The following is a 16,708-nucleotide window of genomic DNA, read 5'->3' on the forward strand; positions in this document are numbered from 1 at the left end:
GTACTGAATTCTCCCATCCGGACCAATGCAATTTGAAATATTATTATAGAATATAGAATAGATGCTTATACATTACCTTATTATAGCCAATTCGCACATTTATATATATATACATATATTATCTTTCAAATGCCCGAGGTCAATTTGGATTTAGTATCACCAGGCGTGCATAAGAACAGAAAATGATATCTACTGTAATCTTGTGTACTTTTTTATTTTCCCCACAGTGTAACCATTTTGAAACTAATTTCAGATCTAATTGTTCCTACATGCTAACAATAGGGAGGAGAAACTAACTGTGTTTCAATATTTGTCAAAAACGTTACCTTTTGTGGCTTATTATCGCGAATCATAACCGTTATTGATATGATTCATTCAGAACGCTGAACTTTGAACCCCCACAGTATGTGACAGGAAGTGTAGTTCGGAAAAATTCCAACGCTGGTCGACAGCTATGCATGTCCTCTACAGAAAAAGACTACAATTCCCATGGTTAAAAATGTCCATTTCCATTTCCGGCTTGGATAGACGATCGAAAATCTAAAACTATCTAATGGCACTTTTAACCTATTGCTAAACTAACGTATTGATGATAATATACATTCTACATGCTTTTGTGACATGTTAGTGATGTTAATACTTGAAAACGTTTGATTTAAAAATCGCGAAAAATATGGATTTATGACAACATGTCATTTTGGGGTCGGTACCGACCCAAAGGGGTGGAACAGATGATTAGTAAACATTAATATCTTAAAAAATGCACCAGGTTAGACAATTTACCATTTCATATCTAATCAAAACTGGTATTGTAACTGAAATATCTCTCTCTCTCTCTCTCTCTCTCTCTCTCTCTCTCTCTCTCTCTCTCTCTCTCTCTCTCTCTCTCTCTCTCTCTCTCTCTCTCTCTCTCTCTCTCTCTCTCTCTCTCTCTCTCTCTCTCTCTCTCTCTCTCTCTCTCTCTCTCTCTCTCTCTCTCTCTCAGCAATGGCTCAAGAGATGAACCAGAGCGCAGTGCCCGTGCTTTGTGCCACTGGCTGTGGTTTCTTTGGCAACCCCAGAACCAGTGGCATGTGCTCTGTGTGCTACAAGGAGCACCTGACACGGCAGCAGAGCACTGATCGAGTGGCACCCCTCAGCCCCATGGGTAACACGCACACACACACACACACACACACACACACACACACACACACACACACACACACACACACACACACACACACACACACACACACACACACACACACACACACACACACACACACACACACACACACACACACACACACACACACACACACACACACACACACACACACACGTAATGCAACCTCTCCCCTTCTGGATTAATAATTAATCATAGTAATGCATCATGTCCATACATAAGTAAAAATTCCGACCCGTAACATAGTTACTTACTTACTTACTTACTTACTTACGCTTGCTACCCCATAGGCCGTCAACAAGTGATCTCCAAGCATCTCTGTCTTGAGCTGTTCTCTCCAGTTGGTTCCAGGTCATCTTCATGGTCTTGGTGTCTGCCTCCTGGTCTCTGCGCCAGGTGTTTCTTGGGCGGCCACTTTTCCGCTTGCCCTGCGGGTTCCATGTTAGGGTGTGTCTGGTGATGTTACTTGCGGGCTTTCGCAGGGTGTGGCCTATCCGGCGACATCTGCGTTTCTTAATTTCTTCTTCTGCGGGCAGCTGGTTTGCTCTCTGCCAGAGTTCGCAGTTGCTGATGGTGTCTGGCCATCGGATGTGGATGATCTTCCGCAGGCAGCTGTTAATGAAGACCTGCACTTTCCTGATGGTTGCAGCTGTAGTTCTCCACGTCTCTGCTCCGTATAGTAGGACTGCCTTGACGTTGGTGTTAAAGAATCTGACTTTGGTGTTGGAAGTCAGTTCTTTTGAGCTCCAGATGTTGCGTAATTGCACGAATGCTGTACGTGCTTTCCTTATTCGTGCTCTGACATCAGCATATAACACTGCCAAGGTAGGTAAAGGCTTCAACTTCTTTCAAAGCCTCGCCATCCAGCATGATTGCGTTGGTGTTGTTTGCATTGGTTTTGAGGATCTTAGTCTTGCCTTTGTGCATGTTTAGTCCCACTTGCGCGGAAGTGGATGCCACGTTGTTGGTCTTCTCCTGCATCTGTTGTTGGGTGTGCGACAGTAGTGCCAAATCGTCAGCATAGTCCAAGTCGTCCAGTTGCGTCCAAGGTGTCCACTGAATCCCGTACCTTCTCTGCAGGGAACAAAATAAGTACCAGCCAACCGCCAATGGCTGGTAAAAAATCTGCCTGGCTGGTAGTTTTTAAAATCTACCAGCCAAATGGCTGGTAAGTCAAAAAGTTAAGTTTGTTCCCTGAGAGCAGAGCTACACAGCAGTGCGCCTATTTTGCGAGCCGAAATAAGTCTGTGGTTTTTTCTTCTTCTCACAACGGGTCAAATGCATCTAACATGCATTGCATCGTCGCCATTCCTTTATGCCAACATCGCCCGAAATGAACGTTATGTTAGCGTAAGCTAACAAGCTAATCCTGATCAGCGGCAGAGCCATAGAGAACAGCAGACAGTGTGGACTGGGGAAAGGGAAATGGGGGGCACTCTCCCTTTCTCTGTGTGTGCGTGCGTTTGGAAAGACGATGAAGTCACTAGTCAGGACTCAGGAGAGGAGTATATTGTAGTAAACTGAGGATTACTGAGGATGCACAGATAATGTTGATATTCAAATATAAAAAGGTTTCGAGAGGAGTGGAAGTTTGAAGACAGACTAGACTACAATATGATGCGGGGGTGGTGAGTTGAAACAGTGTGTGTCCCCGACCCCACTTCTATGTTTCAATAAATTATTTGCATTTAAAACTATTAACGCTGACTCATTCCTTCAGTCCACTCAAAAGTATGCTAATATTCCTTATGTTGTTTATGATATTAATTGAAAATAGCATATGAGAGTATTATATAGTAATAATAACACATGGCGATATACTAAAAAGCTATTTTAAATTTTTGGCTGGTAAAAAATCTGCCTTGGCTGGTCGTTTTTAAAATCTACCAGCCAAATGGCTGGTAAGTCAAAAAGTTAATTTGGTTCCCTGCTTCTCTGTGCTGTGGAGGTCTTCATTATCCAGTCAATGGCCAGCAGGAAGAGGAAGGGCGAGAGCAGACAACCTTGTCTGACCCCGGTCCTCATTTGGAATGCCTCTGTGAGCTGCTCTCCGTGGACCACCTTGCATGTCAGTCTTTCCAATCTCATAACATAGTTACACACGGCTATTTTCTCTCAATTGCTGGCATTTCCTTGATTCCCCAGTTTCTCTCCTTGCCTTTCTCTCTCCTTCTCTTGGTAAAAACATGGCAGGGCATGTTCAGGGGGTAGGAAGCTCGAAGCCCCCTGGGGAAACAGTGAAGCCCCCAGTGATACAGATTAAAAAGCCTTTGATGTTTGAGTATATCATCAGTAATAAGCACAGCAGAACATTATTATAATTGTTTCCAATTTCCAATTAACAACACATCAACATCAACAATAATAATCATAATAATGACGAGACAATAAGAAATAAGAAATACAGATCAAAACTTAACTAATAAATACCAAATACAAAATACAGAGTAAAAATAAAAACACCACAAACAACACAAAAGACATTAGACATTAACCTCCCAATATATTTCTACGGATGGAGGGAGGGAGGAGAAGGAATGAAGGACATTGTTGTGTGATCCAACCAGATCCCATCTAGTCCATGTAGTTCCATGCAGTGTTATTTTCCCAGCTCCCTCTCCGCTCGGCCCTCCCTCTCTGTTCTTCCACTCCCTGTAATGAAAGACAGCTGTTTGCTTCATGACAATAGACAGGGAAGGGATTTCACTCCCTCTGAAAAACCTTCAGAGGTCAAACGGCCATATTGTTTTCTGTCCCCATGACGCGTCGCCGACGGCCTGACTGAACCTGTTTTTAAGCAAGACATCGCGGTCGCCACAGGGGGAAATGGAAACCGAATGTATTGCTTTGGCTTATGATACTACGCACGTCGCAACGCTTGCTCTCCTCAGTCCTTCCCCGTGGATTTAGAAATGTGTATGCAGGGTTTTCCCCCCCAAAAAACAGAATAATTTCAGGTAATTAACATTACATATCTCTTGTCATGGAATTAACACAACATTATGCATACTTTTGACAATAAATAAAATAAGAATTTGTTCTCACTTGCTTGCCTGGGTAATAAAGGTTAAATAAATGTAAAAAATTTAAAAGTTTTGAAAACCGATAATTTCCGATATTACATTTTAACACATTGACCGCCAGCAGCAGGGGGCGCTGATCCCCCTTCATCGCCAGGTCTTTATTCAATGGATGTAGTTTTAGACTGCGACATTTGCGAGTGCTTAAAATATATCTTATATTATATCTATGGGTCTAATAACGCCATCGACTGTCAGTGAGTTGCTTCCAGTCAACATGCCCAAAACAGATTGTTTTTTCATCCGTACATTTCCGTTTTATACCGCTTTGAATAGAGTATGGTTTGGGTGCTTTTGAGTAATTCCAGGAAAAAGACGAGAAAAAGGCATTTTACTGTAATCCAGTCATCATGTTGTAATTTTTTGGCTGATTATCTAATCATCCTGAAATCAACGCTAGATTATCATTATTATATCTCATTGTGCATACATGAAATGACCGTCGTAGCGGGGCGCTCGCCCCCCCTATTCGATGCCATCGTTGTATAGAACTGGCTCACCTGAGTATTTAAACCCCCGCCCGCCCGGCTCAGATCGGCTCCTAAAACACACCAGCCCATTTTCAATGAGATGCAATAGCTCTGCATGGCAGTAGAGGGCGGTGTTGACCATCTGCCAGCTCAGACAGGGTCTGAAGGGTATACCAGAGGCTGCAGCTATGAATTATGAATAGATATAGCGAATAAACGAAATAACGATCCCAAAAACGAGTTAAATCGTTTCTGGTGCTGAACGCATGGCGGGCAATAACGAGTTAACTCGTTTCTGGCGCAGATTGTGTTAATGCCAATATCGGCCGATAATATCAGACATCCCTAATTGTAATGTAATGATTAATGCTTTCCCCCCCTCTGATCCAGGATCAGCCGGTAGTTCTACCTCAGAGGCCTCTGCCTTCCAGAGACTAGAAGCCAGTGTAGCCAAGGTGGACGTGTCCCCTGCCTCTTCACCAGACATGTCTAGGTCAGTACTGTGTGTGTGTGTGTGTGTGTGTCAGAGTGAGTGAGTGTGTGTGTGTGTGTGTGTGTCAGAGTGAGTGAGTGTGTGTGTGTGTCAGAGTGAGTGAGTGTGTGTGTCAGATTGAGTGAGTGAGTGAGTGAGTGAGTGAGTGAGTGAGTGAGTGAGTGAGTGAGTGAGTGAGTGAGTGAGTGAGTGAGGGTGCAGAGTTTGTATTTGCGGTTACTTTAAACTCCCTATCTCTCCTACAGAACTATTCAAGGTTCTCTTCCTGTACCTCAACAAATGACGGAGATGAGCATCTCCAAAGAGGACAAACCAGATCCCCTAGAACCTGGTAAGAAACACACACACACAGACAGACACACACACACACTCTCAGGATACCAAACAGGCGCACGTACACACATACTGTATATGCAGTATACACCCTTACTGTATATGCAGTATACAGTACATGCGTACAGTATACACGGGTAACAACCCACAGACGGATCTAAAGGCAACACCGCAGTGTTCGACCCACTTCAGCCGCTCCCCCGCATTCCTCAGACTCCCAACTGTCGGCTTACTGACTTGCTTTCAAGGTACAGAGGCCTCTCCTAAAAATAAGCCTGTTTTTAAAAAATACCTCCACACTGGAGACCATTCTTAGATTCAACACCGCTAGCCAAGGCTTCCTCGGGCAAGAACGCGGCCTTCTGCCAAGCGCAAGGAGGGCTTATCTGGGAAGGCCCATCTAGAGATGAGCCGCGCAAGTTAAGCCAAACATGGTAGCGCGGGTCTGCACGCTAGGGGAACATTTATCTAGCGATTCATGTACAGTATTATTTCGGTGCACACGTGTGTGGTCCCACAAAATCTTTCTTAATAAAACATCTCGCTCTCTCTCTTGCAGTTGTGAGCCAGCCCACTGCCTCTCCCCAGCCCTATAGTTTCTTAATAAAACCTCTCTCTCTCTCTCTCTCTCGCTCTCTCTCTCTCTCTCTCTCTGTTGTGAGCCAGCCCACTGCCTCTCCCCAGCCCTATAGTTTCTTAATAAAACCTCTCTCTCTCTCTCTCTCTCTCTCTCTCTCGCTCTCTCGCTCTCTCTCTCAGTTGTGAGCCAGCCCACTGCCTCTCTCCCCAGCCCTGTAGCTTCGAGCAGCAGTGAGGGGGACGCGCCCAAACCCAAGAAGAACAGGTGCTTCATGTGCCGCAAGAAGGTGGGCCTTACAGGTGAGCAGAGAGGAGGATGTGATGTAACTGTAGCTTTTGTGTCGACGTCTTAAAAGAACACGCCAACATTTTGGGAAATGTGCTTACCGTCTTCTCCAGAGAGAGACAAGAAGATACATACCAGTTTCCTCTCTGTGCGTTCAGTAGAAAGCTATCTATCTGGCTGCACGTTAGCCTAGCTTAGCACAATGAATGGAAGCGGACATGGCCGGTTAGCCTTCGGAGAGGTGTTAGTTGGACAATGCCTAGGCTAACCAGCCATGTCCGCTTCCATTCATTGTGCTAAGCTAGGCTAACGTGCAGCCAGATAGTTATATAGTCGTACTGGCGAATCGCGTCTTGCTCTTTCGCCATCGAGATATACCTCATCTCCAGTACCTACTGTACTTCATTAACGAAACAAATGCACCCATGCACCTGACCAGGCCCCGCCCCAGTGTCCTATAAGGCACCAGGCGTGGTCACACTCGCCCTTCCTCTTTTTTCGTTTCCATCATGGCGGATGCTTGCACCCTGTGTAACTAGCGTAAGTGTAAAGAGAAATTGAACAATTGAACATTTGCCAGCCCATGGAATCTTCGGCATGTTCCAACGGCGCCGTATGGGTTCTGCGGCCCTGCAGCTGCATGCGCTTTGATGCATCCCCGCATCAGGGCCTGTCCTGTGTTCCTCGTCTTTTACAGCAGCTTGAGGGACAGCGTGCGAGCTACCTCGTACTCAGGTAGGATCTGTGCCATCAGGCATTAACGCTGGTGTTAATAATACTGCTTGTTGTCCTGTGAGACAACCGAGTTGTGTATTGGCGCAAGGGGCGGGATATCTGGGTAAACGTTGTTGTTTTCCCCGTTATCCTGGAGCGCGCGGCTAACGCTATGCTATGTGCTGGGCTACTGTTTCTGTTTGTCTCCCCGCTGAGGGATGTCTGAATAAAGTCTTCCCTCCTCTTAACCGTTCATGCTGACGGTCAATCGGTGTCTACTGTGGGAGTATTGCGGGGGGGCTTTGTTTACCTTTCATGGGTGAATGGGCTGAGGTCTAGGGCTGGTGTGCTGTTTGTGAATATTATGAATGATATGCGGGACTGGTTCTCTGGTCCGCATCCCCTTAACGTTGTGTGTATGGGCTAGCCCATTCTACAGTATATTGGTGGTGTTTTTAGTTCATTTATTCATTAACCCCTTCATGGTGCACACCACAGTGGAGGTTACTGGTTGCAACCACCACTGGTGCTCCCTGTTTAGCATCAGTCCTTTGCCTCTGGCATGTTGAAACAGTGCCCCGCCCGGCCGACGCCATGAGGTGGCTCGGCCCGGCGAGTGGCTGGTGGGCTGTTAAGCCGGTACCGCCACGGTATGGAATTGGCAGCGATTAGTAACTTTGTTCGACTTGCTGTTTTTTCTGTCAAAAATGGTGTCTGGTGGCGGGGCCATGAGGGCCAGCCGATGTCGGAACATCGCGCAAAGTTGTTGACGTTATTAGCTTTGACCTAGCCGCAAGCTATAACCGCAGGGAGGTTCCCTCCTCAGGGCTCCCCTCTCCGCAGAGGATTTTGGTCTTCTGCTGGAGTGCGGGCGGTATTTGTCCTAGGCCCCACACCGCCTCACGCCGCACAGCCAGAGGTGAGAGCACGGCCTCGTATCCTGGGTGTTGAGTCAACAGGTGTCCACAAGGCCGACAGCCTCAGCACGGCCTGAGAAACCGTCGCCGTCCTGCCGTGAGCAGCCCGCTCGCCGATCACTCCCTCCCCCAACACCAGCGGAAAAGGGGCTCTGATTTGTTTCCTTTGGCTGCGGGCCGCGAGCCTTCGTTGAAGCGCATGCGGCCCCACGTTTCGCTTCTCATGGGGACAGGGGCTGACACCCAGTTGATGGCTGAGCCTGGGTCTGTCCGTGAGAATGTTGTGCTGTCAAGCGGCTCCCACACCATAAGCTGTGTTTGGTTGAGCCTGGTGTTACGTCTGTCAACTACAAGTGTTGTCAGCAGGGGGGCTCGAGACCTTTTTGAGGCACACAGTGCGGGCTTCCCCGACCTCGCCTTCGCCAGGCCGGGTATCATGTTGGTGCCTCCCACTCCTGAAAGATTGGCAGTGGTCTCGCAGGCGCGCGTGATTTGGGTGGTAGTAATATCACTGCAGGGCTACGGTGTGTAGGAACCCATGGGGGCCTCACACCTTGCATGTCCAGCTGCAGAACAACTCCTCAGCATGTTCTGGAGGGGTGTTCAGTGGGGGAGCTTTTGTCACCTAGACTGATGTCAGCTTCCCCCGTATCAAACCGGCCCTTTCTGTCGGGGTCCCCCCTTGGGTGCGATTGCCTCGTGGGTAGTGTCAGGGTCCGATGTCCCGACTCCACAGAACGCTCTGCTCGCACGGGTCCAGGGTTGGCTACGCACAGCGGGAGGGACCAGGCCGCCTATCTACAGTTCCTTGCGGACCAGCGCCGAATGGCGGTGGGTGCGCTCTGGGAGTATCATCACATATGGCTTCAGCAGTGCCATATGTCGAAGTGGATGGAGAGAACGCTGAGGCAGGGACTTGTATTTACACAACCCCACCCGTTTTCAGGTTTGGTACAGACCCTAATGTCAGGGTCACCAGCAGTGACAGCTCTGGTCAACGAGAACCAATCTCTGTGGACGAAGCAAGCCATCGTCGTGGAGTTTTCCTCCCGGTATTCTCTGGTGCCCGAGAAATCGGGGGGGGGGGGGGGGGGGGTGTCAGACCCATGCTGGACCTGTCCCATGGGAAGGTTCAGCATTTTTTGGATCGTCTCCTACCTGTTGAACACTGTCAGGTGGGGGCCTGGTTCTCCTCCATATACCTGTAGGATGCGTATCCCCGATCTTCCATCCTAGGGCTTACCTACGCTTCCTTTGCAGGGTTTAGCGTATGAGTACCAGAGGCTGCCGTTCGGCTTTTCTCTGGCTCCCCGCATCTTCACCAAGTGCGTGGAGGCCGCACTGCGGCCTCTGCGTCGTCAGGGGTTACGAAGTGTATTGTGCCCTGACGACGTTCTGGTCCTTGGTGGTCAAGGTGGATCGTCAGGTCTCATACCAGGCAGGTGGTGGAATTCCTACCAGCCTGGGGTTGCTGTAGACTGGAAGTAGAGTACTCCTCTTCCCAGTCAACGGGTGGAGTGCTATGGGCATCCTTCTCAGAGCGTGTTATCGACACACTCGGGAGGTTCCGTCCTAGGACGCTTACGGCGCTGTCCGTGATACGCCTGCTCGGTATGATGGCATCTGCTCATTCCGTGGTCCCTCTTGGCCTCCTCTTCACCCCAGGAGGAGGTTACGGAGGTGGTTTTTTTCCAGTATGGAAATAGACCCGGTGAGAGGCAAGTGGAAGCGGCTAAGGTTCCCGTGTCAGTACTGGGGGACCTCGCCCCCTGGGGAGGGCCTGGGGTCCTCACCAGAGGGGTCCCTATGGGCAGTAGGCTGTCACACGTCACGTTTTTCACCGATGCCTCCCTCGCTGGAGACGCGTCGGGCCAACGCAGTAGGGGGCAGCTGGCAAGGCATGCTGCCCGGTCTGCGCTACGTTCAATGTGTTGGTATTGAAGGCGGTCCTTCTGGTCCTCAAATGGTGTTTGATCAGGACGGACAATACGACGTCAGCATCGTATATCGACAGACAGGGAGGAGTACGCTCCCCCCGTCTGCACCGGGCGGCGGGCGGCTAGCTATGGGCGTTCTCCATCTGCGCAGCCTGAGGGCTCTCCACATCCCCGGCAGGGTGAATGTGGGTACAGGTGTGATGTCGCGGGCGGTCCTCACCCTGACTAGTGGGGATTACGTCCGGACATAGTCAGGCAGGTCTGGGACCGATGCCGTGGCCGCCTGGGATTCTTTCCCCCCGTACATCTGTTAGGTCAGTTGTTGGGGCGGGTATGTTGAGCACAGGACCTTGATCCTGATTGCGCCGGACCGGGGCGCAGCTGTGTGGTTCCCGGTCCTGATCCAGCTCTTGGTAGCCCCGCCGTGGCCTGTTCCTTGGTCATCGCGGGCCCTCTCTCAAGCACACAGGTCTCTGTGTTAGTTCCCTGTGCTGGTTTGGCTGGTGAGAGGGTGAGTCTGGAGAGGATGGATCCTTCTGTGGTTGACACCATCCGGAACGCGCATGCTCCCTCCACTATCGTGGTTTACGCGGGTAGGTGGCGTATTTTCCAAGAGGTGTAAGGCCACCCTCTTGTGAAGCGTTTCCTGCTTGGCGCTCGGCGCCTTAAGCCGGTGAAACGTTCTCTGGCTCCGAGTTGTCCGAGGCCCCGTTTGAGCCTATTGAGCAAGCGCCTTTGGAACAGCTGTCGTTCAAGACTGTGTTCCTGCTGGCCATCACCTCCGCTAAGCGCGTGGGTGAGCTGAGCGCGTGGGGTGGCGGCCTCTGCCGCCCTGTTAGGAGGGGCCTCTGTGGAGGACATCTGTGCTGCGGCCTCATGGTCCTCCCCGGGTCCCTTCGTAAGGTTTTACCTCATGGACATGACTGGGGGTTCTGTCTCCCAGGCGGTTCTGAGGTCTGGAACCTCCCCTGCTTCCCACCATTCGGTGGGTTAGCAGGGATGTGTGGGTGTGGACCACAAGGTGTTGTGTCACACGTGGTCCCACCTGTGCTGTGCATTTAGAGGTTTCTAGTTCCCTCTTTTTCGCACTTGGGTGGAGTTGACTGCCGCCCCCTCTTCACTAGGAAGGGGGGGTGACGGGACTCCCCTCCCCCCTGGTGTAGGGCTTGCGGGTCCTCAGGGGGTGCATTTGTCGGTCCTCGCGTCTGCTCTGTCCCCATATCTCGATGGCGAAAGAGCAAGACGCGATTCGCCAGTACGACTATATAACGATATACATAACCTAGTTATATGAGTACTGGCTGAGCGTCTTGCTCTTAGCGCGCCCTGAGGTCCCTTGGGGGGGGTTTTCTGATGGAAACTTTTCCAGAGGAAGGGCGAGTGTGACCACGCCTGGTGCCTTATAGGAGGACACTGGGGCGGGGCCTGGTCAGGTGCATGGGTGCATTTGTTTCGTTAATGAAGTACAGTAGGTACTGGAGATGAGGTATATCTCGATGGCGAAAGAGCAAGATGCTCAGCCAGTACTCATATAACTAGGTTATATACATAACCTATCGATAGCTTTCTACTGAACGCACAGAGAGGAAACTGGTATGTATCTTCTTGTCTCTCTCTGGAGAAGACAGTAAGCTAATTTCCCAAAGTGTTCTTTTAACAACAACAATGTCTTTTACTTGAGTTATTTATTTTATATATATATATATATATATATATATATTTTTTTTTTATTATTGCAAAACAAAAATGATTAAAAGTCAGTACTCAACACATAATGCATAATGAAACTAACAGTCAAGGTGGTTAAAATTACATGCAAGTACAGAAACAAGACAAAAAAAAAAGTATATAATAATATTTTAACCGTATACAGTGTATATCCAGCGAAATTAACAATTATACAAATGCTTATATAGGACATACCCCTAATACCTATTTTCTAAAACCCTACACACATATGCTCCAGCTCGAACCCCCCCCTCCCGGACCCCTCCTTGGATAGTACCTCCATTATCCCTCACTCCTAACCAGACACTACCATTATAAGCTAGCTTTTATTCTCTCCACCACTTCTACCCACATTGACATTTTGGATTCGTTGAGACCCAGAATTCTTGCTGTAGATATTTCTTGATATATCACATCGAGATATGTAAGAGACCAAACTTTCCGGCACATTTTTTCCGGTTGAAACCAGCGTGATGCGATCAGTTTTTTAGCTACTGTGATACAGATATATATATATATATATATATATATATATATATATATATATATATATATATATATATATATATATATATATATATATATATATATATATATATATATAATTTTTTTTACTCAGGGATACCCTCATTTTCAATGGTGCAGAGTGTACATGGCATATGAGATTACAAAACGCACACACAATGAATTTAAAACATACAATAAATCAATCACCAACACACAGTCACAAATAAATGCAGCTCAATAGTAATCAGAGAAATAGAATAGAAATAGAATAGAAATACTTTTATTATCCCGTGGGAAATTAGACACTGCAAATCGCTCAACATTTAAACATTTAGACAGGACAGGTCACAAATTAGAATAATAACACAAATCAAATCAAGTTGCCTAGGATAAGAGTAGAGTAAAATAAAATAGGATAAAATTAAATGAAATGATATATACAGAAATAAATACAGTAAGAATATACTGAGCATACTGAGCATGGGGTAAACAATTTGGTTATAATTATAATTTAAATCTAACTAAATGAAATATGAAATATATATTCCAGTATTCAGTGTAACTAGGTGCAGTATGCTTTAGGTAGTGTATTGACCTCCTTGGGTTCCAATAAGACTTAGATTAATGTCTGGCAGCCGTCGCTGCCCCCTGTTGTGGAGCCTGGAGGCCGCTAGTCGCGGCCTCCTGCCACTATTATTGAGCTGCCGCTCTGTGCTCAGTGATGCAGTGAGGCACAGTGATGCATTATATAGTCTGATGGCTGTTGGAATGAAGGATTTCCTGTGCCGTTCAGTGCTGCATTTGGGTAGTGTGAGCCTAGCACTGAACATGCTCCTCCTGTCAGCCAAGTCTGTGTATAGTGGATGGGTGGGGTTTTCCCTGATGGCCTGGAGCTTAGCGAGGCTCCTCCTCTCCACCACCCTCGCTAGAGAGTCCAGCTCAACCCCAACCACGCTGCTGGCCTTCTTGACCAGCTTATCCAGCCTGGTTGTGTCCACTGCTCTCAGTCCGCTGCCCCAGCAGGTCACAGCGTACAAGAAGGCGCCCGCCACCACCGACTCATAAAACATCCTCAACATCCTTGTACAGACATTGAAGGATCTCAGCCTTCTGAGGAAGTAGAGTCGGCTCTGGCCCTTCTTGTATAGTGCTTCTGCATGTTTTGACCCGTTCAGTTTGTTGTCGATGTGCACACCGAGGTATTTGTACACCTCAACCATGTCCACATCAACTCCCCTGATGGAAACGGGGGTCACGGGTGCACTCCTCCTCCTCCCCAGCTCCACCACCAGTTCCTTGGTCTTCGCCACATTTAGCTGCAGGTGGTTTTTGTCGCACCATGTGACAAAGTCCACTACCAGTTCCCGGTATTCTCTCTCGTCACCGTCCTTTATACATCCCACTATCGCAGAGTCATCAGAAAACTTCTGAAGGTGGCAGGACTCTGACCGATAGTGGAAGTCGTTGGTGTAGACAGTGAAGAGGAAGGGAGAGAGGACTGTCCCCTGCGGGGCCCCGGTGTTGCTGACCAGTCTGTCTGACACACAGCTCCGTAGGCGCACGTACTGTGGTCTTCCAGACAGATAGTCCACAACCCAGGACACCAGGGGGGCCTCTACTTGCATCGCCTCCAACCTCTCACCCAGTAGCCCAGGCCTTATGGTATCGAAAGCACTGGAGAAGTCAAAGAACATGATTCTCACAGTGCTCCCCGGCTTGTCTAGGTGAGTGTAGGCTCGGTTCAGCAGGTAGATGACAGCATCCTCTACCCCCAGTCGGGGCTGGTAGGCGAACTGGAGTGGGTCTAGGTGGGGTTTGGTCACCGGGCGGAGTTGCAATTACAAGCTGACATTGGATGGTTATTAAAGGCACTGTAAGTGTTTTTGTAAGTGGTCTAAATGTTAAAACAATAGCTCTTACATTCCAACAGCCGTTACTGATATAGACAGAAGGTTTGGTCAGTATAACATGGGTTTCTCCCAGTCCCTCCGCGCTGCAGTAAACAAAAATACATTCTCTGGTATCCTGTTCTCTAGTCTATCCAATCAGGAGAGAAAACTCCACACTGCAAAAATGGTTGCCAAAAATAAGAAATAAAACTTTTTTTTGTTTTTTTTTTTTGTATTGATCTTTTCCCCCCTCCATTTTCCTCCGATTTTCTCCCATCCCAATGTTAGTCGTATGCCAATTCCCAATCCCCTTCCTGGTCGCTGCGCACTTACCCCCCACAGTCAGATCATCTGGGAGAGTGGAGGCTACCACGTGCTTCCTCCGACACACGTCCAGCCAATCAATCGCTTCTTTTCACCTGGCAGCACGGATCCTCCCTGAGAGGGCGTAGCGTGTGGAAGGATCACACTATCCCACTCAGGTCCTATCCGCGCTTAGCAGGCGCCCCGACCGAACTGTAGGAGTCGCTGTTTACAACGACCCGGACCCTCCCACCCTCTAATACAGCCAATTGTATTAGTGTGAACGGCCAGCCAAGCTGGTGACAACCCCGGAGCTGTGAGCTGGACTCGAACAGGCGAATCCAGCTCACAGCTCCGGGGTTGGTGACGAACGCAATCTCCGCTACGCCACCTAACCGCTCAACTTTTTTTAGTTTTAAGCAAATATGTCCTTATATAATCTGACAGAAGAATTTGGCTTGGCAAAAATTTGGATAAAGTGGGAACGGAATACCAGAACATGTATTTTCTGTTTACTGCTAAGGGACTGGGAGACCCATGTTACTTTAATTAAGGATCTAAATCGTCCAAAAGAGAGTGAGAGAGTGCTCAGTTTTAGGTCATGATGTCAGAGATTGCATGAATCCGCTGCATCAACACAAAAAGCAGTCATTCCTAGATTAGTTCTAGCATGTGGTACCTGAAGAATCACTGGAGCACATTAAGTGGCCGGTGTTCCAGAGCAGCATAGATGATGTCAGGTGATCATTTACAGAGTAGGGCTTTATAAATATACAGATACTAATATTTACAAAGTAGGGCTTTATAAATATACTGATAGCAATGATTACTGAGTAGGGTTTTATAACAGCTACTAATGATTACAGAGTAGGGCTTTATAAATATACTGATAGCAATGATTACTGCGTATGGCTTTATAAATAATACAGATACCAATGATTACTGAGTAGGGCTTTATAAATATACAGATACCAATTATTACTGAGTAGGGCTTTATAACAGCTACTAATGATTACTGAGTAGGGCTTTATACATATACTGATACCAATGATTACTGAATAGGGCTTTATAACAGCTACTAATGATTACTGAGTAGGGCTTTATACATATACAGATACCAATGATTACTGAATAGGGCTTTATAAATAATACAGATACCAATGTATACTGAGTAGGGCTTTATAAATATACACATACCAATGATTAATGAGTAGGGCTTTATACATATACAGATACTAATGTTTACTGAGTAGGGCTTTATAAATATACACATACCAATGATTAATGAGTAGGGCTTTATACATATACAGATACTAATGTTTACTGAGTAGGGCTTTATAAATATACACATACCAATGCTTACTGACCTGTCCGCCAGAGAAGCCCAACATCTATCAGTAATTGTGATGGTTCTAATAGTGTGGCCATTGTTGGGTTTGTCGTAGATGAAAAGATAAAAAGGGTTTATCACAAGCAGCTGTTCACCTATCCCAATTCAGCTTTTACCCCCTGACCTCGTATGCCTGCAGGGTTTGACTGTCGCTGTGGCAACCTGTTCTGTGGCATCCACCGGTACTCTGACAAGCACAACTGCCCATATGACTACAAGGCAGAGGCTGCTGCCAAGATCCGCAAAGAGAACCCTGTGGTGGTGGCCGATAAGATCCAGAGAATATAGAGCCAACAACAATGACAAACACCTTTGACAAAGACTGGAGTATGGGTGGGAAACTTTCACATGAACTGGCATGAGTAAAAAAAGAAAAAAAAGGACTTGCATCTTACAATTACATCCTCGAGAAATTACCAGGAGAGAAGAGGAAAAAAAGAAAAGATCCTGTCTGAGGAAGATGCATGAATGATCACTTTTCTTGTTTGTTGATTCATTTTGTTAGTTTGTTTTATCCAACCTTTTTCTGTGGTGTGTCTTTGTTCAGTCCTCTTTTATAATTTTTTTTGAGAATTTGTCTTATTAACACTTTCAGTGCCAGCAGGGGGCGCACGATTTAGCGCTTGAGTGCCGGCGCTCTATTCACTGAGAGGGCGAGCACATTTGCGAACGCATAAACTATATCTTAAATTATGGCTGTGTCTAATACGCCCATCGCTTATCAAGGACTTGTTTGCAGTCAACATTGTCGAAACGGATTGTTTTTTTTAATCGGTACATTTCCGTTTTATACCATTTTGAAAAACATTCGTTTTTGGAAACTTCCAGAAAAAAAAATAGATTCTGCAGGAATCGCCCTTTAGTGGAATACACAAAACATGTTGTCATTTTTCGGCCTATTTATGAATCGTTTT

At 47.2% G+C, this 16,708-nt stretch overlaps 1 protein-coding gene across 1 annotated transcript; it reads left to right on the forward strand.

The window, feature by feature from the left end:
- Nucleotides 1-987: 987 nt before the first annotated feature.
- LOC311224234 (AN1-type zinc finger protein 5-like) lies at nt 988-16,082 on the forward strand (the record flags this gene model as incomplete). Its single annotated transcript, XM_084309136.1, has 5 exons — nt 988-1,147; nt 5,109-5,211; nt 5,457-5,542; nt 6,304-6,423; nt 15,934-16,082. The coding sequence occupies 5 exons, from the start codon at nt 988-990 to the stop codon at nt 16,080-16,082; spliced, it is 618 nt and encodes a 205-aa protein (XP_084165262.1).
- Nucleotides 16,083-16,708: the final 626 nt, after the last annotated feature.

This window comes from Notolepis coatsorum (assembly GCF_963971535.1).
Source record: "Notolepis coatsorum genome assembly, chromosome: 2".
Lineage (NCBI taxonomy): Eukaryota > Metazoa > Chordata > Actinopteri > Aulopiformes > Paralepididae > Notolepis > Notolepis coatsorum.